The sequence below is a fragment of the Cyprinus carpio genome, chromosome B18 (assembly GCF_018340385.1).
Source record: "Cyprinus carpio isolate SPL01 chromosome B18, ASM1834038v1, whole genome shotgun sequence".
NCBI classification, from domain to species: domain Eukaryota; kingdom Metazoa; phylum Chordata; class Actinopteri; order Cypriniformes; family Cyprinidae; genus Cyprinus; species Cyprinus carpio.
The window spans coordinates 12542199-12568270 of record NC_056614.1 but is presented as its reverse complement, the minus strand read 5'-3'; the positions used below and the strand labels follow the sequence as shown (position 1 = coordinate 12568270).

The 26072-nt window shown below is 36.6% G+C and overlaps 1 protein-coding gene across 2 annotated transcripts; it reads right to left on the bottom strand.

The window, feature by feature from the left end:
- Nucleotides 1-1138: 1138 nt before the first annotated feature.
- On the bottom strand, nt 1139-23409 carry tmem91 (transmembrane protein 91). 2 transcript variants are annotated; one of them, XM_019123263.2, is made up of 4 exons: nt 22873-23409; nt 8918-10342; nt 4159-4305; nt 1139-2666 (listed from the first exon to the last, which is right to left on the bottom strand). In XM_019123263.2, the coding sequence occupies exons 2-4, from the start codon at nt 9332-9334 to the stop codon at nt 2511-2513; spliced, it is 720 nt and encodes a 239-aa protein (XP_018978808.2). In that variant the 5' UTR covers nt 9335-10342; nt 22873-23409; the 3' UTR covers nt 1139-2510. The 2 variants fall into 2 exon arrangements, with proteins under 2 accessions (XP_018978808.2, XP_042599812.1); XM_042743878.1 differs by having other exon boundaries at nt 8918-10337.
- Between the last annotated feature and the right edge of the window lie 2663 nt (nt 23410-26072).

The following is a 26072-nucleotide window of genomic DNA, read 5'->3' as shown; positions in this document are numbered from 1 at the left end:
TAGACTGTGTGAGCTGGGTCAGTGAGAAAATTCCATAGTATATTAATATGCATTCTTATTAATTGCTGTTCACCGCAGTTGTGTTTAATCTTCCATTTAGTTCCTCTAGAGATGTGTATTGTAATGAGTATCATTAAAACCCATAGACACTTTCCACAATATCAATGCAAGTGCAAGTATTATAAAGGCAAAACCAAATTAAATGTTCAATCAAGTGCATTTATTTGTTCATAACAGTTACCTGCTAAATGTACACATTTGCACAAGATTAATGTAGAGGAGGAATAAAATGACAGGCGAGGATTTCAAGGGTCTGTATTCCTGTACTGAGACCCGACCTCATCACTTTAACCTGCGCACTGGAGGACTGTGCTGCTCTTCTGTGATCCCACACAGGCAATGATAGCTCACCGGAGGGGCTGTGCTATCGCTCCTCTCCTCTGCTCCGTGGGGCAGCTTGTTGTAGAAGTAATACATAATTGCCTACCATGATGTGACCCAATTTCTAACTGCGGGGAGCGAGAAGGGCACCTGCCAAGGAAGTTTATGCTGACTGCTGTTTTGTGGTTTAATCTTTTGGAACAGGGCACATTTCAACCTTTACATCACATGTGGTTTTCTGATTGTAGTACTGTGCACTTGACGTCTGAATATAGACTTTATCTGTAATGGACAGTAGCATTCAAATGTTTGGGGTCGGTAAGATGTTTTAATGTTTTTGAAAGACTCTCATCCTATATATATATATAGAAAGAACAACATTTACTTGAAATGTCTTTACTGGTGCTTTTGATCAATTTAACATCTCCTTGTTGAATAAAAATATTAATTTCTTTCAAAAAACTGACCCGAAACAGTGAATCCTGGGTGCATTTGTATACTGATTCCATATCTGTTGTATGGATTGTTAAAGTTCACCAGTCAAATTAATGAACAGAACATTTGCAAAGTAAGTTTGTAAACAAATATACTGCTTAAAAAAGGTAGCGCCATTAATTGTAGATGAATGCAGGTGGCTTTGAAGGCGCAAGTATGCAATGTATTGTGTTTCATATCAGAGACACTTCCTATAGTAGTGACTAGAGCACTTCAGTTTTAGCTTTTATTCTAGTGGATTCTGTAAGTTAATAACTGCTCAGGCAGGCAAATACCCTTTATTTCACATTTACAAATCATACATATTATATGTTCAGTACTTCAGAATGAATATAAATTACAGTCTTGTCATTTAAAGATGTTTACATACCTGCAAACTCAATGCTTTTGGGCAACACTGAATGTATGTTTAAAGGGATCTGACTTTTTCCGGAGTTTTAATGGCATTTTCTTTTCCTCCTCTGTAGAAGGTCAATAAAATGGTGTTTAAAATGCACATTTGCTTTGTGTGTACAGGGGTAACCGCTGAATTTCTGCTTTTCATAAGCATCACCTATACTGTCAGAGAGTTGAATTTTCATTCAGCCTGTTTGCCGTTTTTGTTTAGAACAGTTATATTTAAATTACATAACAATTTTGATTAATCCTTTTTCTTAAAAAATGGTTTAAAGGCTGAAATAAGGTTTAGCATTGAATAAGACTTTATCAAAACTTATATTTGAACTTTAGCAGTTAAGAAAACTTATTTTTTTCTTTATTTTTTTTTTCTTTTTTGTAATAATGTTTGGTGGTCTGATTCCTGATTCACCACCTTTTTTTTTTTTACCAGTCCAGAGTTTGCAGGCATGGTTCAGTTAAATCATATGAAGTGTCTCCATACAGTTATGTTGGTACAGTAGGTGGAAAATGTAGGGTCTACATTTATCAAGCTATGAATAGAGTCCTGCAGGAGAAGCTTGTCATAAAGGCATGATGACTCAGTGAAAGCTGTAGCGTATATGTGTGTACTTCCCTCGTCGCATTGAACTTTTGCCTGTGCATACTTATGCATCCTCATATTTGCAGAATCTGCCTGAAATTATACATGTTTTCTATCTGACGATTTCTAACTGAGTTCTAAAGTAATTTTCTGTGGTGTTTTCAATTTGGAGAGTGAATCAATGTTTTTTTAGAGCTCAGATAGAAAATGACCCAGTTCGCTCGAGATGTGTCTCGGAGGGCACGTCCCGCTGTTTCACAGCCAAGTCCATTGTGATCTCCTGATCTTGCAATCCTTGTCTAGTTCCCTTCTAACAAACCCTTAGGCCTCAAATCACTCCCTCCCCAGGCAACTTAGACACAAGCGCCAAGACAGAGCACAGGTCTCTCTTTCTGAAGGAGGTGTCATATTTTTTTTCAAGATTTCATTTGAAATCTACCCACTTTCCAAATGTAGTGTTTTGCTATTTTTTTTTAATCTAATATGACAGCTGTGAACTTGTGAAAATGTTACAAAGGTGGTGTCTCTGCCAAATGAATGTACTTATTACAGGTGTTGATGAATGTACGTATGTAAGGAGCAGTGGTTTGTGTAATTGGGAACCAGGGAGGTGCGTTTTTGGAAGAATTGAGAGAAGATACTGATACAGTAGATTTTAAGGTGGTTTCCCAGACAGATAGGAGATCAGGGCAGCGATGGCGCAGATGTAAGTGATGATGCCGAACACGATTGAAAGGACAGAGAGCCACAGAGCCTGCCGAGAAGCTGCACTGGCACCCTGGAAATCTCCTTGTGCTGATGCTTTGTTCGTCTGGAGTGGAGAGAAGAGAAGGTAAACAGCAGCATTAATCGTAGTGAATGATGGACATCCCTCCGCTCTCTCAAGGTTGTTTACCGTATGACCGGAGCGATAAGCTTTCGCGCAAAGGCCTGCGTATTTTCAGTCGTTACACTATCCTCTCTTTTATTAGTTTCTCTCCTCCTTTAAACTTTGATCGCCTCATTTTAGACAACACCTCATGCTCTATTGGAAATCAATCACCACAGGCCTCTCATTATGACACTAATTAAAGTCTGAATGAAATCCATTGATCAGTCTTGTCAGCTATGTGGGCTGAACATCTGCAATGCCTCCTCCACTAAAAACAGTCTTGAATAGAATAATAAAAGTCACTTTAGGTTGTTAAATAATCCCAAACACATAAAAAAAAACATCTTATGTAAAGGTGGCCAATCAGATTACAGCTTTCCAGATTGAAAAGAAGCTTTTGTTTTCAGTTTTGTATTTGATATACATCAGGTGATCAAGAAAGGGTTCGTCTGAGGAGGAGACAAAGCTTAATAATACAACAATACAATGCCTTGTGACTGAAAAGTAATGCATTACGTTACTTTTGCAGATTTATAACTCAGGTATTTCGTTGTAAATTTAAAAGTAATGTGTTAATTTACTAGATAGAAAAAAAGTAATCTGTTTACATACATCAGTAATGTGTTACAAACAATCTAAATTTGGTTGATATTCTTTATTGTCAAAATGTATTTAAACAGACTAGATGTGATGTTATAATTGGGCAGTATGGAGCACTGCTACAGTCTTCTATATAATGTATGATTTATGGGTTGTGTCCTTTTTCTTGTCTTCTCCATTAGTTGGCATTCCAATCTATGTCTCCAATGTATCATCTGATAGTTTCATAATATTTCACTGAAGGACATGAATGACATCAGAATTCTTTATGCTCACAATCGATGCAAGGTTATGAGTAAAGGATAATGATAATGGCACTGTCAGATTGGAGGAGACTTTTGAGAGATCAGCACAAGTATTTGAGTGTCGCATATGACTCTAACTAAAAATTCAAACATTGTTTAAACAACTAAAATAATATGACCGTGATTGGCAGGGGTGCCTATAGCTGTACAGCTGTACGCACTGTGCATTTTCCATACAAATATTTCAGCAGCTATTATGCATGTGTCCTGTATTTCTGACAACTGAACCAGCGATGCCAACAATTTGTGAATTAATCATTCTTTTCAGTCAGTTCTTTCTTTTCAGTGAATTGGCAGAATATGTTTGCAAAACAGTCTCCTGTATCATTTTCAAGTTTTGAAAACACTTGAAACATGTTATTCTCACTGTTCATTTGTTCTGAAGAGTCTCATAGAAGCCTTATGAAAGTGTGTAGGCTAATAGCTACATCAATGCTAGGCATACCAGTGATTGGTTATAAGAAACTTAATAAAAAGACAAAAAGAGAGAGAGCCCAAGAGAATGAAAAATGAAAATTTTCCCTTACCTTTTGGGAAAGATAGAACGCAGCAATGCCCAGAGGCCAGAAACAACAGAGCATGGAGAAGAAAGCCAGGCCCAGGTAATCTTGGGGGATCATGATGGGAAAGTTGCTTTCACTGTCTGTATCACTGAAGTCATCACTGGAGGAGTCCTGCGGGAAATTTCACAGTCATCAGCAACAGAGAGGTTACATAATGTCAATGGAAATGATTTACTGGTCAGAAATTACATTTGTAATGGGATAAAACCTTTATTAATTTATTATTTATTGTATGTTGTACAGGATCCTGTGAAATAGCATTTCAGAGGTATGACTTGTCTAAAATTGTAGGTTACTGTATATAAATAGCTTTTGTAACAAGTGAACTTCAAATGTATATAGGTTTTATTCAACAAAGGTGATGACTTGCATTTACTTTTGCTGTGCTGTATAAATGTATCTGTTGCAGGGTTTTCTGGTTCCTGTAAGATAATGTGACTGAATGAGGTTATGCCAAATGTGCACTATAGTTGTGCTGCCTACAGGCAAATTCTGACTCATGTTTAAAAAAAGAGCTGTGTTTTCAATCTGTCTCTTTCTCTAGGACTGTGTGTGACAACTCTGCTCATTTTACTCTCTCTACAACTAGTGTTCACATCCTCCATATGTGTGTCATGTACTTTGTATTTCGTTGACTTCTATACACAAAACGGATTCATGGAGTAAGAAGTATAAGGAAAAAGGAACGGTTAGCTATTGTATTGTTGTTTAGGTCACTGACAAGTGTCTAAGCTTTTCATTGGACTCTGATATGATATTCTTTCATTAACCTTTTCCTAAATAACCCAGTCAGGTTCAGTAGTAAAAAGCATGACAACTACAGTACCTTAACTATGAGCTACTTTTTTTCAACACGGAGCAGTGTGGCATAACAAAATGCTATATTGCTGTATTTTTCCATCAAGTCTGTAGCATTAAGTCTGCACATTTTATTGCATTGCAGCCAGTCTGTAGCATTAATTCAATCGAATATCTGAACAAAAGATTCAAAGTTTTATAATGTAGCATTAAGTCTGATGCCTTTCAGTAAATAATCGAATCACTGGTCAAATGATTCACTGATTCATTTTAACCCCAGTTTCAAGGTTTTGTGCCTGAATATTGCATCCTTAGTTTGAATTTTGTTAGCTCTTAGTGACCTGTAGTTTTTTAAAAAAATAACTTATTTAACAGTTAACTAGTAATCAATTTAACTAGATTACTTACTATTTGTAATTGTCACTGATTCCTAATTAAATGACGAAAATTGTAGTCAGTAATTTTTAATCTATTTTGACTAATAATCTGTAATGTGTTTATTACATAGACATGAATAGAAAATATTGCACTGTTTTGATATAAAATACAAAGAGGATAAATTAAACACTACATTACATGAACAAGCATTCATAAACACCAAGAACTAGGTTTGAAATATTTTTTGTCAGGTCTTCCAGAATGAATATTTAATGAAGGTCACAGGATATGTCAGTTATAGTTACGAAATACATAAACAGTCTCAAATGTTATCAAAAAAGTAAGTGTATTTTGTGTACATTTTGAAGCAGAGTACGAAACTAATTCACAAAACTAAAACTAGTGTTATGTGTATTATCAAAGACTATAGAATACCCAAGAAGTGTCATTCTATATATGTCACGCTTTGCTTATGGGAGGAACGAGGAGATGTGGAGATTTAACAAAATGAGAGTCTTAAATAATCCAACAGGGAGACAGAGCACAATGAAGACATTCAAGATCCAACAAGGAAACACGAGGCAGACTGCACATTTATACTAAACTTAACGAGGGACAGACAGGTGCGGGGAATCAACTAATAATGAGAGAACGAGAACAGGAACTTGACCAAATAAGGGAACACTGAAACAGAAACAGGGGCAAGACAGGTCCATAATCCTGACAGCATAGTTTTGAATGGGAAAAAATGCAATGCTCAATATGGCCACTTTATCAAAGTTTTGGAGAATTTGATGTTTCCCCATTCAAAGAGATAGGAGCTGCACTTGCATGAGAGGCATTTCAAAGATGGCCACCGAGTGAAATGATTTGCCTTGAAGGGACTTTGGTATTATGCTAATTAAATTGTCCTGTCCATAGTGCCGAAATGATCGAGCATCCAATTTAAAAACACAAGAGTTTCTGTTCATTTTAACCAATAAGAACGACTTTGTTCTCATAATTCATTTGAGGCAGTTTTTGGCGTTATTTTAATGGCAAATGTCAAGTGCATTACTTTTTACATTTAGCAGACACTTTTATCCAAAGCAACTTACAGTGCATTCAAGCTAACATTTTTTACCTAACATCTGTTCCCTGGGAATCGAACCCACAACCTTTTGCGCTGTTAACGCAATACTCTACCAAACAGTCACAGGAACAATGTAATTACAGGAACAATGTAATTACTGTAATACAAGAGGATGCCAGCACGAATCTCCCGCCCTCAAACTTTGTCCTGTGTACGTGCGAATAAGCACCCACCAGCAGAAACATAAATCGGTGCCTATGTCATGTACAATTTCTGAAGTGTTCTTAACAAATTTTAAATATAGAAAAATAGTATATGGAGAATCAATAAATTATGAACAATTTACCACCATTTTCATTAAAAAGAAACTAATCTGATTATGAGTATTATCAAATTTAATGTCATTACAAGTACTTAATTTTCTAGAATCCGATTATGTAATCAGTACTACCCAGCACTTTTTGGAACTTGACAAGCCACAGTAGCTATCTTTAACAGTGCTCAGGCTCCTGTCAAATCTACTTTACGGTCACAAATGAAAGTTTGAGATCTCACGGGGGGATTTTAAATTATACGTAAACCATCTGAAAATGATATAAAGGCTATAAATATTTAAAAGAGTAGCCTTGCAATCATGTTACCATGCACCACATCACTTTTATGCACGTTCTGGTATTTAAATATTAAATAATACTTTATTAATGCTCTGTCATAGTAGAGCAGGTCCTGATAAAACACTGGAGTCACTCGCTCCGGTCTTGCCGAACTCACAGTCGTCTCTTCTCTTTGTTAGCACTGCCTCTGCTCAGAACAGGTTTTTAAATATTTCAATGGCAGCAGTTTTACACTTGACCTCCTGATGAAAAGCACTGATGGCATGACAGCATGTGTAATCAGTGCTGACAGAGAGAACCTCAAGTGCTCTTTTAAAGGGACTGAGTGTTTGTGCTATGTGACAAGCCGCTTTTCAGAGGAATGCTTTTGTGCCCTGATGCAGAATGCTAAGTATTTGAGTAGGCTATGTTTTGTTTGAGCTGCATGTGGTGGCGCAAAGTAAATCGTGTCAGATTTTTTGACGGACATAAATGGTCTGATACTTTGATGTGTTCTTGGCTGTCACACTCACATGCAGGTAAAGAAATTACTTTTTTAAGCCATCGCTCAAAATTATTAGAGGGTAAGTCGAATCTGTTATCTGAATCATTGCTTTTTTGGCCTAGATCTTGTTTGCTGATGTATGAAATAGAAGTTGGCATGGAGCTCATCAGCATAGTGGCATTATTACTCACACGCCAATGGACACAGAGCTTTCAATAATCATGCTGGGTTTGAAGGCCAGTGTCCGCGCTCAACATCCCCCCTGCTATTCATGCCTTTTGATTTTTCAATTTAAAAGCTCATTCACCTATCACTGACTGTACTGCATTTGAATTTGTGCTGCAATATCCAGAGCATTATAGGAAATGCAGGGCTTAACGGCTGGGTGAGTTTCTATTTTGCCAATGCAGGAAGCTATGATGATTTGGACTGTGAATGAACAACTGCGATGCCAGTAAACAGAGAGTGACTTGGCACAAACTCGGTTCCCTCTTCTATTCAGAGTTCAAATGCAACAACAACAAAGGAATGAAGGGAAACAAGACAATCAAACAAGCAACCATTGCCACCACTGCTGGAATTTTGGCAAGGCCAAATCAAGATGAAAACAACAGGCTGAAAGTGTATTTGTACTGTAGATACACTAGTGTTCAAAAGTTTGTGGTCAGTAGGATTAAAAAATAATTAAATAAATCCAAAAAGTCTCATGCACACCAATGCAGCATTTATTTCATTAAAATAGAGTAAAAACAGTACTATTGTGAAATTTTACAATTTAAATATAAATAATTTAATTTTTTAAATGTAATTTATTCATCTGATGTCAAAGCTGAATTTTCAACAGCAATTTCTCCACTATTTATTGACACGTGATCCTTTAGAACTATTAATAATATTAATAACATGTAATATTAACTGAACACTTGTTTTTTAATTTATGTTATACTTGTATATTTTTGTGGAAACGTCATTCTTTGATGAAAAAAAACATCATTAATTTGAAATATAAAATCTTTTTGTATCAATATAAACATCTTTACTTTCATTTTTGATAAATTTAATGTGTCCTTGCTAAAATCAAGCTTTTGAATATAAAATGTGTGTGTGTGTGTGTGTGTGTGTGTGTGTGTGTGGTCATCTGAAACATATATATATATATATATACGTCTGCTGATAGATAGATAGATAGATAGATAGATAGATAGATAGATAGATAGATAGATAGATCAATTTTTTGAAGCCATGATAAAACCGATAAACAGAGTAAAATGAGCATAAACCATTTCAGTATTTATTTATATGTGTTTTAACACTGGGTCAAAATTGCCTGTACTTGAAGAAACACTCATGTATTGAATTCTGGAGGAAAACTCTTACCTCAAAGTCTGGCAAAAGGTCATCCCCATCTTCTATGCTGTAGGATACACTATGGACATCTCTTGTCTCTGCCAGTAACTTCCTTTCCAATGGTGAACCGGGGCCAATGTCCACAAAAGTGGTTTCCAAATACTCCTTACTGTGGATGCCCAAGGAGTCAGCAGCAGCCCAAATGGTAGTGGGAGGATAAAGTGTCTCTAGAGTGCTAGACAATGAACATGGATCCAGTAGCTGCTGCTGTTGACTGTCTGTAGACCTGCAATAATTCCTCCAGTCCAGAGGGAGCAGTCTTTTGTCCTCCTCATTTCTCATCAACATGCTTTTGAACAGTCCACTACCACTATTGCCTGTTCCACTTGAGTTTTTGGGGCTGCTGTCACCCAACAATGGATGTTCTAGCTCATCTAGATTCTCCATTTTCCAGGATCTGGATCTGACACCAACTAATGCTTTCCGGCTGATATGGCCAACAATTTTACTTTCATGAATATGTCATTTATATGATGGCAGTAACAACAATTTAAATAGTTTTAAGGTTGATTTCACACAGATACAAGCATTAACCTTAGCAAGGAAACTAACTCATGTGCTCCTCCATCTCCTCCCAAGTTAACCCTGTGATTTTAGTCCATGTGTTTAAATGCACAGAGCTCTTGAATGTTCCATTTTCTTCACATCTCAGAAGCTATTTGTTCCTTCGCTTGATGACTGAATGCAAGATCCATGTAGCACGTTGTACACGTTTGGATATATCTCAGCCCATAAATATGCTAATGTGTTTCATTTTGCATGAAAAAAGATGGAAGTCACTTCTGATGACGGAAAACCATGATTAGCAACAGACTGTAGACAGGTTGTAAAATTGTTAAGATTTTAAGAGTGAACCTCCCTTCTGCTGTCACTCATTCAGACAAAATGTTTTGAACAAAATTCTGTGATGGGAGACTTTTATCTAAATATGTAGTGGAGTAAAAATAGCTGCGATTTAGACAGTCCAAAGCTGATAGGAATATTCTCTGAAGTGGCAAAAGCTTTGAAGGAAGTGTCAGCGTAAGCATAAAAAAAAGAACATTGACAGGTGGTTTAAAGACTTATCAGCTTTATCAGCTATGCATATATATATAAATACATTGTTTAATCATCCAGTGTTTTTTCAGAGCCGCAGTGCGAAATAGACTTCAGACGTCCACAAAAATAGTATCCTCTGGAGTGTGGCTTCTGGTCAGCAAGTGCTCAAGAAAGCCATTCCGTTTGTAGCCGGGTAGAAATGTCTTGATGAAGAGTGCACGGCTATTGATTTATAGCACTAGCTGAGACCAGAAATCTCTTGTGGGGACCTGTATTTTTAATGCACCACGCTCTCCCAGCCATCTCTCAGAGTCGTGTCCGGCACCCCTCACCTCTCATGGTGGTACTTGGACTGTGCTGCCAAAAGAAGAGAACAAAGTCAGAAAGAGCGTTTAGCTTCAGTGCACACAGAGCGGCTCTTGATAAGTGATCCCCAAGTGTCTCTATTTTAAAAGGCCGATCTGCTATAATGCTTGAGTGGCAGGATGGTATGTGCCAAGGAACGGACACTAATGAACTCAACATCTGCCTCTGAACACTTCTAAGCAGTCTATTCTAGGAGCACGTCTGTCTCAAAGGCAAAGAGCATCAGTGAAAGGGCAGAAGGCTCATTGGTTTGGAAATATGGTCAAGCAGCCCAAGTTCTCTTTAAAAATGTTAGAAGGGCATGACGGTTCAAGAGCAGACCCTCTGGATGCATTTCACATCAACTAGTCCACTTACTCGCTCTGCATACAAATCCCTGTGGCCCTCACCTAAAAACACCCAAACAGCCTTGGTAGCGGCATCTGAATCTATCGCCGGAGAGAAATTGAGGTCCAGCAGAGTTCTGCAGCTCCAGGCGGTGTATTCATAAAATATTTCCAATGTAAACACCTGGACGAATGCCTAGTTATATAAGATAGTCATTGTGAAATGGAGCTTATGATGTGGTGACGTCCTCCCTCTATGATATGCCCTTCAGCTTGTTTATTCTGTCAGTCAGACTCATTTGTCATCAGGATGTGAGCCATCTTGATTATTCATCAACTGGTGACCGCTTTTCTTCTCCACAATGGCCTCCGGTTTAATACACCAATTACTCTTGAATGCACTGTATATTGTTATGTCTATCTTGTCATGTACATACATCTTGTATTTACTGTAACTATCACGGCATGTCGAACAGATTTACAGTGTGACAATTCTGGGCTTTTTGTGGAGCATTATTAAAGGAATGGGTGGTGAAGGAAATATAAGCTTTAATTCAAATAGGGGAGTAATCGTTCTAAACTATTTGCAAATAATATTTTAAAATATGCATACATTTACTTTTTTGTATGCCTAATATGTTAAAACCATAAAATGTTTCTGGTCTTGTCATATCCAGATACCAAACCTACAAATCACATAAATACAATCATTATATTAAAATGTAAACCTGCCACTTATTAACACCTTTTTTTTCAATCAGAATGTTAACTTGACAACGAAACAGTGTAATTAAATTTTATAGCTTTAAAAATAAATTGATATCTATATAATGACATAACAAAATATGGAGCTTATACTAATGGAGGAAAAAAACACCTATAGTTAAAATGCATATAAATATCAGTAGACATTCTAAACCTCCCAATAATATGTCTTAGTAACATGATTGTTCTTTTATCAAAATCAGGTAATAGATAGAAGCCTTAGAAATTTGAGTATCAAATATGATCAGTAGGTTTTTATAGGGTTAAGATTGTAAATATGTAAGAAGGAATTTTACTAATAATCATTTGGTGTATGGAAACAATTGAGGGTTTAGAAAAGCCATATAAATGAGTCCAGGGTTCAAAATGAATCAGATGATCATAAAAGGCACAATTACTTCCTTAAAATGACTATCGCCTTTACATTTCACTAACAGCCTTGTGAAAGGGGCCTTTTTGAAGCACTTTAGTTACTCACTTGAGCTTAGAATGACCTTATGAGTAGAGTCCTCTTACTGCAGTGACCTTTAAGGGTTGAAAAAAAGTGCAATTTGACAGTCTAGAGTCTCCAATTCTATGACATTACACTTGATGTAAGCCTTTATTTGATCAATCATTATTGGCTGAAGAGTCTCAGTCAGTGGGTGCTAAAGAGAACAATTTGGTCTGATCAGAATCTGCTGTCACATTTCCCAGGGGCCCCTCTGTCAGTCAGTCAGCCCCTGAAAAACCAGGATGACAGTCTCAGAACAATAGGCATCTGGTGCAGGTCAGCGTCTGTCTCTCATTGCTAACCTTGTGCTGTTTTCAATCAGTCCTCTACATGCCTGTCCGCACCAGTCTGGCACACCTGAAATCATCTCTGTCAATCGCATTATGTAGCTGCTAGAGATTACCTGAGGCACAGCTGATTATTTTCTAATTTATTATGTAAATGGATTTAGTTTAGGATGCATGTCGCATCCTTTATTAAACTGATTCTACTAAGTGTTAATGAAAACTTTGATAAAATGATTCAGCATAGTTAATATTAACGATATGGGAAACATTAGAGGAGAAAAAAAAAACGTTTTAATTTAAATTTAGATTTTAACAATTTCCTCAAGGCAATCATTTGCCCTCTGCAGAGTGTGTGAGTGAGTATAATATAAATATGCAGTAAAGTGGTGAATGGTGGTCACATCTATAAAGCAAGAGTTTTAGTCAGGGCCAGCTCTGGCAAAATTTTAAATCAATACATTAAATCTGGTATTCCTGCACAAAACTGTATTCATTTGAACACTTCTCTATAGCATACAGTACACTTTTATTGTAATATTTTAAATTCATAGTACTGAAGTAGTATTGGTTAAAAAAAAAAAAAAACTTTACTCATTTTGGCGCCCCTAGGCATTGGAGATCCATTTTAGCAAACTTTACACTTTACAAACTTTTACACTTGAACACTGGCTGGTTATGTACTTTTCTCAAATATTGATTTCGGATCATTTTTAGCCAAAAAAAAAAAAAAAAAAAAAAAAAAGTTACGGACTGCAGCTTTAAGTATACCAGATTTTGCAAACCAAAAGTACAATTGCAGCGTATTTTTATTCATTACATAAATATTTAAATGTATTTGTAGTATACTTAGCATGAAATAAATGTATTTCAAATATATATTTATTTTTCACTAGGGTAAACATTTGACATATATTCCTTCATACTGCAATGAATGGCGGTCTTTGTTAGTGCTTTTGTCAGATCTTATGCTTACAGCATGAATGCAGTTTTGAAAATAAAGCTGACAAAAAGAGATGATGAAGTGATTCATACAGTTGCCCACTCATTAGATCATTATGAGATTTTGTGGAAGGCAAAACAGATGAGTCAGTTCTGGTTAAAGGTTTTGACTGTTTTCTGTTTTGTATTTGTATTTTAACTGGCAAAGGAATATTTCAAATTGTTTTCAATCAAAAATAATCTATGCCTACTGTTTTATAGCCATACCCAGCTGCTTTACCTCAAATATAAAAGTAAAAAAGGAAATCTGATTTCAGCAGCACATAGAGTGGCATGATAAAGAAAGAAATTGACTCTATAGTGGTGCACTTAGATCAATAAAGTAGAAGCAAAATCTAATTGCATCTGATTTTATACACTATCCATTACCGCACAGAGCATCATGAAGATATATGGAGCACCGTATGGGACTGTTCCGGTTGAGTGCAGATCTGCCAACATAATGGTGGTCTGGATAGTGGCAGCGAGTGCTGAAGCCTGCATTACTCTGCTTCATATTGCTTTGCTGTGCTCTCCTGTCTTTCTCCTCCTCCACTCTGGGCGTGCAGACAGAACGCCAGGGTGATAATTCAGGAGCAGATCCCTGCTCTCCCTGACATCAACATTACTGCAGTGCACCTCTGAACACATTGGACCACCAGGAGAACAGGCAGCATGGAGAGGGCTACAAACATCAGGAAAAAAAAAGATGGACAGACCTACACCCACACACATTCACGTTGTTTATGGCTCTTAAAGGGGTAGTTCACACAAAAAAATGAGCATTATGTCATCATTTACTCACACTCATGTCATTCCACACTTGTATGGCTTTCTTTTTCATGTGCAAAGGAGAATTTAAAATTGGTCTTCTGTTTGTTTTCTTCTAATGTTACGTGTATCTGAATGTTACCGATTATTGTAAAAGAAAAAAAATACAGTAAAAACAGTAATATTGTGAAATATACAATACAGCAATATTCTATTTGAATATATTTTAAATGTAATTTAAATTGCTGTGATGACAAAAAAATGAAACCATAACCCTTAAATAAGAACTTCCCTCAAAATTTATTTTCAGCATTAATAACAATAAAAAATTATGTTTCTTAAGCACCAAATCAGCATATTAGAATGATTTCTGAATGATCATGTGACACTGAAATGATGCTGAAAATTCAGCTTTGTCATCTCAGGAATAAATTTCATTTTATAATATATTGAAATAGAAAACAGGTTCTTTTAAATTGTAATAACATTTCACAATATAACTGTTTATATTGTGTTTTTGCTCAAATGCAGCCCTGTTAAACATAAGAAACTTCTTTCAAAAACATAAATGGATTTCAAAATTATTTCAGTTAAATTAAGCCCCTTTCACACTGCACATTGGATACGGAAAATTGTGTGAACGCAAACATGTCCCGGGATTGATTCCGGGATTGATCCCGGGTTGGGGACCTATAGTAACATTGCCGGGTTCAGTCCCGGAACGAGCGCTGTGTGAACAAAAGCCAGAACTAATGCCGTGTCGTAGTGATGACGCACGTTATCGCACAACTTTTTTTAGCGGGTGTTTTGAAGGCAGATCAACGCTCGCGACGAAACAAATATGTGCAAACTGTAATGAAGCAGAGGTCAGTTAGTTCCTCACTTTTCGTGCTGAAGCTGAGATCGTTCGCCAGCTTAAGTGAAAGTTAACGTGTCTAACGTTTTCGATTCATACATTACACGTAACACCCTGATATCACGTGTCTTCACGGGACCTTTACGGGTTGTGTGTGAACGCACACACATATTCCTGGTAATCACTGGCAGTGTGAAAGGGGCAAAATCTAACCACCCAGGAACAAATGCCGGGACACATTACCCGTGTATTTTCCGGAATCGCAGTGTGAAAGGAGCTTTACTGAATTATTTAAAATATTTGTCTGGTAGTGTAGATGTCTAATTCATTATCAAAATCCTTCTTTTAAATCAGATCTGTTCAGTGAATCAGTTGATCCAGTTCACAATGTGAATAATGTGAACGTGTATATTTCAGAAAAATAGCACAAGAGTCAAATGGACCACTTTAATTAAGCATTTATGGTGCTTTTGTAAGCTTGAAAGTTCCAGTCCCTATTTGTTGTCATTCTATGAAAAATAGCAACCAGCACATTATTCAAAATATCTCCTTTTGTGTTCCACAGAATAAGGAAAAAGTCAGGTGAGGATGACTAAATGATGGCATTATTTACATTTCAGGGTGAACTATCCCTTTAAGCCACAATGGCTTGCTTCCAGAGGAGATGCACTCAGCTTTATTGCTAACCCCCAACCCCATCCAGTCACCATAAAAGGACTGCTGTCAGCTGCATTATAAGCCTGCCTCCCTTTCTGATTTCTGCCTCACACATAAAACACCCGGTCAGTTGGACGGAGCTCTACAAGGACAGCACAGCAAATCAGCACCAGCACTTTTACAGAGAACCGCTTCTCTCTCTTTTGCTCTGTTTCTTTCTACAACTTTGGCTACTTTATCTTCTTTTTGCACTATTTATTATTGACCTCCGTCTTTTATTTGATTCCTTTAACCTGTTCAGCATTATTTCAGCTTAACCGACAAACTCAGGGTCCCTTTATAAATGTGCTTTCAAAGCCAAAAAAAAACAAAAAAAAAAACAAGATAATAACGTTTGTCCACCGTGGATATACATTTGGTATTATTAACACTGGGTTCTTTACAGGAAAATAGGTTTTATTGTACCATTTTTAAGTAATTTCTTCATTTCTAGCATCACCAATAAATAGCATACGTTAAGTAAACAAACAAACAAGCTAATGAATGAATTAATGTTTCTAAACAGTTTTTTGAACACGCCCCACTCTGCCATTGGTCAAAGAAAGTTTAACCCCTAACTCATGCCATTGGTTGAGCCAATATTGCTGTTTGTAGGTCAAACAAAACAATGTATAAACAGTGTTTTCATTTTTTAAAATGGACGATTAACTGAAGTTTATTAATCATATACCATTTGATAGCTTTTGTATGCATGAATCAATATCTGAAATCTGTGATTTAAAAAAAAAAACTGTTAAGGGGAAAACATATTTGTTAATATTTTATTCATTTCTGTGTCTTAATCTTTCAGACTGGGAAACAGAAGAGGACACAGGCCAACGGCAGCAGGAGGAAGCAGCTACTGTAAGTGCCAATGAACAGATATTGCACTGATAGCACAAGAGAGATAGCAAGAACACAGACCCACTCACCCTTCACTATACCCTGCATGACTGAAATAAAGCATGATAGAGTACAGCTGCTTTTTGCTAATTAATGCAGAAATTAACTCTAAGTCTACAGGATTGCATCTATATGAAAACATATGTCATGTAGTTCTGAAGATTGCTGTACGTCTCTGCTTATATAAGAGAGCCTTGATAATTCCAGCACAATAATTCCTTGAGCCCAACAGTGCCATATTATACTCAGGATGGAAAGATACATAATTCCTCCCTAAATTACATTATAATGGAAAAAGGAATTCAGCATTGCTGATGGAGGGGTGCTTTTACATCCCAGCATTCTGTGCGTGTGTTTGGGAAATGAGCTCATTTATCAGTCATCTTTCAAGTCCAATTGTTCCTACCTTCTTTCTCTCTCTCAATCTCACTGTTCTCGCTGTAACCAGGGTTACAAAACAGTACTATGTCTATACCATGGTATATACTGCAGATGTAAGATACAAGAGGCTGTTAACAGAACGTGTTTTGCATTACACCTGCTTTTCTGTCGTTTTTCTATGTAAACATGCTAGACAGACGTCGAGGTCATTTGAGGTCGTGCTGTATTTTTCCATTCAACTGTCCTTTATCTCGTGTTTTTAAATGCAAAAGTGTGTTTTGTGTAAACGGCACTAAATCTCTTTGGATAAAAGTGGATGAATACATGTAAATGTAAGAAAAACTTTTTTATGTTTAACTGTATTATACATAGGGTTGTAACGATATGCTCAGGTCACGATACGGTATGTATCTCGATACTGGGTTTACAATACCTTACGTATCATGATATTTTGAACATTTAAAAAATGAAACTAAAATGTAAACAGATTTATTTCAAAAACATTTACAAATTTCAATGTCTTTCTTTGTTGTACATACAAGATCACATTTCTAGGTTTAATAAAAACCTTCTGTATTCATATTAACAACTGAACAGGTCTGTCTGTCACTGAAAAAATTATGTTAAATTTAACATGAACTTAGAATTAAGAAGCCTAAGGCAGAACTTCTAAAAGCAGTAAAAAAAAATAAAAAATAAAAATGGTGTTTTGTTCAAGTAATTTCAACATAAACACTAGGGTTTGTTTAGATTACCTACAGTTGCAAAAAAAAATTAAAAAAAAAAAAAAATTATAACACATGCCTACATTTTTCAAGCAGAAGCTGAGATCTTTGAGCATTCACAATATCCCCTGTCATAGAAAAAAACATTTTCACTGGGAACAGAAGTTGCTGGAACTGTTAGGTAAGCCTGGAAGAGAGGAAAGAAGTGGGTATGCTTGAGCGTTCTCTTTCCACCATTTCAGTGGACAGCTATAGTGAGGGGAATAAAAGTGTCCTTTTTATACATGTCAATCTCTACTAGTTTAATAAACTTAATGAGATGCATATTTGTCAGTCTAAAATGAAACCAGTATTATATATATAGACGGCTACAAGACACGAGAGCTGTGCTGTGCATAGGGAGCAAAATCTGATCAATCAGAGCTGCTGGTGTATTGTGCTTTTATGACACTTCCAGCTGTATGTATTTACGTGTTAATGTACAAAAACCACTGTATTACCATGGTACCATATCCAAAACCCTGGTAATACCACGGTACTTTTTGTCAGTGGCTTTTTGCAGTCCATTCACTCTGCCCTGTCCTCCATTCTTTTCCCTGTCATTTCCTCTTCTCTCCCCCGACACTCTCTATCGCTCATTTTCTCCCTTGAGTTGGCGAGAGCAGTCAGTGTTTCAGAGGAGCCATTTGCACATATCTTAGCTGGGTGATTTCTCTCATCCCTCAGGCCCCACTTTGGCCCACACCAGCTGTGCCTGAGAGAGAGAGACAGACAGTGAACATACAGACGCTGTAGGGGCATTTCCCTTCCACAGACTGATGTGTGTTTCAGACTTTATATGTTTGTCTATGAGCCATGAACTCTCCGCGTCTATGTGTGTGACTCTTTCTCATTATCCGTAATCTGTTTATAATGGGACATCTCATTATTCTTGCTGATCCACTTGGGTGCAGAAAAGGCCACCAGGGCTTGACAGATCTATACTGGTGACAATAAAGCATGAGGGAAATCAGAGCCAATTGGAATGAATGTCTTCTGTTTGGGTTGGATTTCCGGTTGCATGTCTGAAATCTTTGTGCACGTTGCTCTAGTTTCAGTGGTGTCCAAACACAGGCAGTATCCAGAGGTTGAAAGCATCAAGGCATGTCCGAATGCAGTGTTTGCATAACATCCTGTTGACTGATGCCTTCATAAAGTTGGTTGAAGGCAACATAGATCCTTTGCTGCCTATGATATCTCGCAAACCTGGCATGCAATTCAAAGGTTGACTGAATAAACATTAATAAAAATGTCATTCGGTGAAGCAGTTGAAAAAATAAGTACATTATGTACATTATATTTTACATAATGTCTATTTTCTAACGTAGAAAACTTATCCGCGTGGCACAGCTGACACAGAACATATATAACAGCATATGTTATTTACATTCAGTGGATACTCTCCAAAATGGCACCAGGGTGACGCCGAGGAGACGAGTAATTAATGACAGAATTGTCATTTTGGGTGAACTACCCCTTTAAAAAATATAAAAAAGCGATAAAAAAGCTCTACGTTGCTGTGCTTGTTTATAAAACTGCACAAGTTGGCAATTAAAAAAATTACATTAACTAAATAAAGAATACTAAAAAATAGTAATTTTTCTTATGATGTTTAATATTTCTTTGTATTATTATTATTAAATACTACATTTATATTTTACAGTAAAATATATTAAAAATAAAAAATTAAGTAATTAAGAAAAAATATAACAACGATTAATAATAATAATTGTATTTTTTAAGTACAACAATAAAATTACAATACTAATATTTAATATAATACTGATTATAATAATATAACACTGTCTGTTTAGTCACCATCTCACTGGACAGTTGCGTTCCGGACACAGCCACTGTTTCAGACCTCCATTTCATTTTCATTTTTTGTGAGACGGGTCTTTTCATCTCATGCCAGTGCTTGTTAACTGAGACGGCTACAAGACACGAGAGCTGTGCTGTGCATAGGGAGCGAAATCTGATCAATCAGAGCTGCTGGTGTATTGTGCTTTTATGACACTTCCAGCTGTATGTGCACGTTGAGTACACGGTGAGGTGTATGTACTGTACTACACAAGCAGCTTTCTACTGCTAGAGGGCATTTAATAAATTAAAAGCCATATGATGGTGCATCAAGGAACCAAACAAGCCTCCAGGCTTATTTTGCTGATGCTGGAGTTAGATGTGGTAGGGGAACATATTTCAGATCTAGCTTAGGTTTCACACTGCTCACGTAAGTGACACATTTATTTCAGTCAGATATTAACCGGTTACAGCTTTCACACTGCCCTCATAACACTGGTAATAGAAGCGCAGCTATGTAGAGTTACATTCTAAGCTTATTTTGTCACATGCAGTATGCAGTATGCTAGATAAATATTGTATTTTCTAACACGACGGTCCTTACCACTGATCTGTATATATGGTATTTTCTATTATACAGTCAAACCAAAAATTATTCAGACACCAGATATAATTTTTGATATATTTATTATTTTATTTTTTTATTTTTGTAGTGAGTGCAGGACACTATAGTTCAAAGTGAGGATAGCAAAGGTAAACTATAACATATCCAAAAATTCTTCATACAGTGGATTACCAGCAAAAAAAATTGAGACCAAAAAGTATGCACTTTGACCTGACCATGTGTTGCTTAAGTGTTTTTCTTTAATTGCTAATGCAACCTTTTTACACCACATACTGAACAAAATTAAATTCTACATTTTTTATTTTAATTTGTATTATGTAATTGTGTGCATAAATTTAACAGCTGACAGCTATTAAAACCTTTCTAACGCAGTTATCTGACATTATCAAGATGAATTTGTTCTGACACAGTTTAACTCTGAGTTCGTGAACACACACAGAGCAGTGGGCAGCCATTTATGCTGCGGCGCCCGGGGAGCAGTTGGGGATTCGATGCCTTGCTCGAGGGCACCTCAGTCGTGGTATTGCCGGCCCAAGACTCAAACCCACAACCTTAGAGTTAGGAGTCAATTGCTCTAACCATTAGGCCATGACTTCCCATGTGATAACTGGTCCTAACGCATTTCCAGTTATACACTTTTATGTTCCATAACTTCTGAAAATCCAAAAAGGTCCACATTTTGATGAAAACATGTTATGACAGCCGTGTTTAACAATTCAAGCGCCTCCTGTAACTGTTTTGAAATTGTTTGACAACAAGCAGGAAATGTTTAGGGTCAATGTCATTCCTAGTAAAAAAGTAATATATTTAAAATAAATTTATTTCATACTAAGTATGGTTCAAATATCGCTCAAGACATACTGATATAAAAAAAAAAAGAATTCAACTTTCTTTGGAGTACTACTTGTGTACGATGCATTTGTTTAATGTCACTACTGATGAGGATTGTACACTTGTAATTGTTCCACTTTAACACAATCTAACACAATTTAACACAGCACTGCTTCCTCACAATTAAGCCACATTAAGTACAAAATCAATTCCAATTTTCAGACTTCGAGTATACTATTTTAAAACACAAAAGTTCAATTGCAGTGTGTTTTTATTATGTACATAAATATGTAAATCAAGTATCTGTAGTATACTTACCATGAAATAAATGTATTTCAAATACAATTTATTTTTCACCAAAGTTATAACCTAGAAATCACTTGATTTACGTTATCAAGGCGCAGTTGGTTACACAATGTGAAAGCACAACACGATCCTACGACAGCTTCTCTTGCATGCTGCTTATGCGAGCGGTGTGAAACAGACCTAGAGCAAAGAATGAAAGAGCTCTCAGTGGCCTGACCTCTTACTGGCCTTCTCCTCCATCATCTGAGTCAGAGATCACAACACACACACACACACAAACACACGCATGCATGAAGAGAGCACCCATCCCACTGACTCACAATACATGCAATATTTAACACTTCAAATAATCTAAAAACAGCTTCTTTGCACTTCATAATGCCAGTACAACAGACACAATAACACAACTTGTCTGTGAGATGTTCTGCGTTGCTGAGAACACATTTAATCAAATGAGAATTCCTCTCACATGTCGCACATAATCACCGGCTAATTGTTTATCACTCAAGCTAAGTAAAAGGTTATCTCACCAGCATGCGGCAGGCAGGGGAATATGGCAACACACTGCATATGACAGCACAGTGCTGATAAACAGCAGGAGCTGTAGTGTGTGTGTGTCTGTACAGGACAGTTCAGATTAGTAGTGAGATTCGTCAATCAGAGGACGTGCACAGAGACTTTTAGGATAATAACGCACAAGACTGTATGTCATGAAATAATCTCCTTTTTATTGTAATCTGGAAGTATGATTTGTAGACCGAATTTAATAGTTTGTGTATGGGGTGAGGAGCAAATTGAATAGAGGGTGTCGCTTTTTCCTGCTTTTTAATAAAAGTGAAATATGTTTTGAGTAACTGTCTCAATGCATTCTAAACATGGGAATTAATTTATTCCTGCAATCTCTTGGGAGCATCTACTACATGAGTCACTACAGAGGCAACAGTGGATTGCAGATACAGTGAATAACAATAGAAATGTCTCTCTCTAATGGGAACTGCAGCATGTTCTTCTAAACAATAGCAGAAAGTGTGTCCTTGACCAAACCAGCCTATGTCCTGCTGAGCCACAACGGCCTTGTGTCAATCAAGTCGGTGACAAAATAATAATAGCAAAGCTTGTGTGTGTTATGATTGCCAGAAATATCATTACATACCATGCAAGAGGCACAAAAGATTTTGGCGTCCAGCTGTGTATGGAAATCAAAAGGATTGTTTGAAATCTTAAACAGGTCAGAGGTCCGAATAACAGCACAGCAAAATTGAAAAATGTCCCACACATCTGCTTATCCAGGATGTGACATGAAATATTATACATCCGAAGGGGAATGCAGATAAAGATAGTATTTACACCCAGACCACCCATAAAGAAACTGTATGTTATGAATACACTGGATAATACTGGTACAGTCTCACCAAGTAAATATCTATGTGTTCATTAAAAAATGGGCATATTTATAATTTGAAAATATGTAGTAAATATCTATGTATGTTCATTAAAAATTGGGCATATTCATAATTTGAAAATATGTAATATGTACATTTTTAAAATATATATTATAATTATATATATAATGTTTTAAATATTATTTATGTTATGTAATTAATACATATTCTATTTTATTCTATTCTAATTTATTTTTAACATTTCAACATTCATCTATTTTTAAAACATATTACTATTATTTAAAGATAAAGACATTAAAATCTGTTTTTCTCTCAAAAGATAAATAGAAAACTTACCTCTTCCATGGATCCTGAAGTCTGCGATGTTGTCCGTGTGTGGGTGCGTGTCCAGTGGGACTGGTGCCACTGAGTGGACCAAAATAGATGTATCCAGTGGCCCAGTTTGAACTTCAGCAATACTTCAGCACCAAGACATATTCTCCATTTGTGTGTACGAGCGTGTCTGATGGAGAGAGAGAGAGATGGGATGGCGTTCCAGTAAAAGAGTTCAGAGAAGTGACGCTTCTTGTCTCCCAAGTTGAGCGTTGTAGTAAAGCGAGCGTGTAGAGACACACTGCAGTACACAGTGCTCCTGATGCTTACACTTTATTCTCTCTCTATGCTTGTCTCTCTCACTTCACACTTCTCTGATGGAGTCAGTAGTTGCTCTTTTAATCCTGTTTATGCTGGGTATTTATACCACCAATGCTCTTCTAAGTCCCCTTGGCAAGACTTTCAAAATACAGCAGCGAAGCGGATCCTTGCATCTTCCTCTCCTCTTCTGTCTCCACATCTCTCTTTCCCTCCTCCACTGTCATTTTGCGCTCCACTCCACCCCCCACTTTCCCCCTCTCTTCTCAGTAGAGCATCAGTGTACCGCAGGGTCCTAGAGCCTGGTGGTGTTTGGTGGTGTGTTTGTGTGTACAGTGTATCTCTGCAACTGGAAAAACATCAGTATGACACAAGTGTCCTCTCTCTCTTTCTCTCTTGCACTACCTTTCTTGCTCTTTTTTCCAGAGGCTGCTTTAGAACAGTTGCCATATTTGCATGAGGTTGTCTTGTCAAGCATTGTTCCTGGTCAAAACATGGCCACAGAGTGGACTGTCACTGAGAGATATTGTCGAGTGTGACAGTCCTATAGAGAGAAAACATAACTAATACAAAAAGAAAAACACAGTTTAAAGTCAACATGAAACCATATACTTCCACATTGTGGCGTAGTTATAAGTAATACATGGTATTCAATGAGATGAAACACAGGCTATATCCTTTATTTCAATTATCAGGAATTATAAGGTTTGTGAAAAGTGGAAAAGTACTCTTACTTGTAAGAGTATTACAAGTTGGTTGGAGGGGAGAAGTTAAAATTTCAACATCAAAGCAAATCTGACCATATTTAGTTTCTTAATGACCAGTTCTGTTCCTATTGTGAATTATTCACCATTACAAGTTTGGGGTCATTAACATTTTTTTTTTTTTTTTTTTGATACTTTTATTCAGCAATGTTCATTAAAATCATAGTAACGACATTTATAGTCAATGCCGAGTAGATTACTTACAAATTGTTGTCCATTACTGATTCCAAATTACATGAAAAAAATTGTTGTTAGAAATATAATCCATTACATTACACATTTTAGTTAATATAATCAGACTATTTTCTGATTACTTTTAAATAATTTTGAGCTTGTTTGTCACATTGGTTTATTTAAATATAACAATCTTGTACCATACTAATATAAAAATACAAAGAGAAAAAAATACTCAATTTGTTGTTATTAACAATATGAAGTGTTCATAGTTGATGCAATGTTGAAATTTTGAGAAAACAGTTTTAATGAAATTTATATGATTTTTGTAAATTCAGTGGTCAAATGCTGTGTGACCTTTCACTTTTCTGTTCTGCGATTCTGACCCTGTTCCCTGCATGGGCCTTGCCCTCCATCCCTCCCCCTGTTCCACCTCTGTTCTAGTCCCCTCCTGGATGTTTTTTTTTTTTTTTTCAGGGTGGTTAGGCTGTCTGGAGCCAGTGTATTTTACTTGGCAGTCTGTAGGACAGTCCGGTTTCCATCTCCGGTTTTCCATTCAAAATATCATAAATTGTGTTCCGAAGATGAACAAAGCTTTTACGGGTTTGGAACGACATGGGGGTAAGTGATTAATGACAAAATTTTAATTTTCGGGTGCGGTATCTCTTTAATTAACAACATACAGCCTGACCGATGCAGCCCAATTCCTTTAATGAATCTTATGATTCATTTCTTTTAATGACTAGTTCAAAAAGATCAGTCTAAATCTGTCTGGAACACTGCAGAGCAAAATTGACTACAACAGAAAGATACCATAATGAATCTGAATTAAATTAAATCAAATTAAAACAAAACCAAAAACTCACTCTTCATTGACTTTCCATTTTCAATGACGTCACTTTGGCTTCACAGGGTGTTGAATATAATAATACAAATCAATAGGCAATAGATATTTAGGCATCAAATTTAAATTTAGCACCATTCTCATATGGAACACTCACTTTTCACAATCCAGTCAATTCCCAATAATGTACAAAATCAAAAATTAGGTGCGTAAACAGGGTCATTTTGGATTTGATGCAGACTTTAAGCGAACAGTGCTGTATTGTGCCATTATTCATGTTCATTCTATAGAAAATCCAGCCAGAATTTTTAAATCCATGGCAGTAAGCTCTTCGTGTTGTTTTTACGCCTGTGACCCACTTCTAGATGCTGTTTTTGTGAAATTAAGATTTCTGTTCACTATATAGAGAAAGAAGCAGGAAAAAAAAACATTGTGTTCTGTCCTGGATTTTAACATTAATACGATGGACCTCAGGAGACCCCAACTGGGATAAAGCTAAGTGCAGGGGGTGGACATTAGTAATCAATAAAAATCCTCTAGGCTTATGCGGCCTGGTTTCATGAGGTGTGCTTTCTCCCCCTCCCCTGCCTGCTCTGCTGGAGTCTTTCATGTGGCGGTGGTGATGTTGATGGGAATAGGTCAGTCAACACGGTGAATCTGATGCTTCATTTGTCTTGTGCTGTCAGGACGACAGCTGTTTGGTGGAGTGTATGGTCAGCATGGATCAATAGCATTTCCTCTTCCTCATTGCACCCTTGCACCCTTGCTGACAAATCACAAACAAATCAGGACGACAAGGGCAGACAGATGAAGAGGGTGAGGTGGGTCAGAGGTGCAGATAATTGGGGAGAACTAGGGTGCAGCTACATACAGAAATACGCAATTGCAATGAGAAAGACAGACTGAGGTGACTCCTATTGAAAGATTTGATGTGTTGCCTCAATATATGAGTATGAATACATGAACATAATCTCCAGAGCTGCTGCTTCTCTTTTGAGAATATCTATCATCATATCATATACAAACAGAAACTTAAAGGTCTTCACAGCAACCCATTAAAATAAAAAGTTGGTTTAACTTAAAGAAACACTGACAGAAATATTTTACACAATGTAATGATAGTA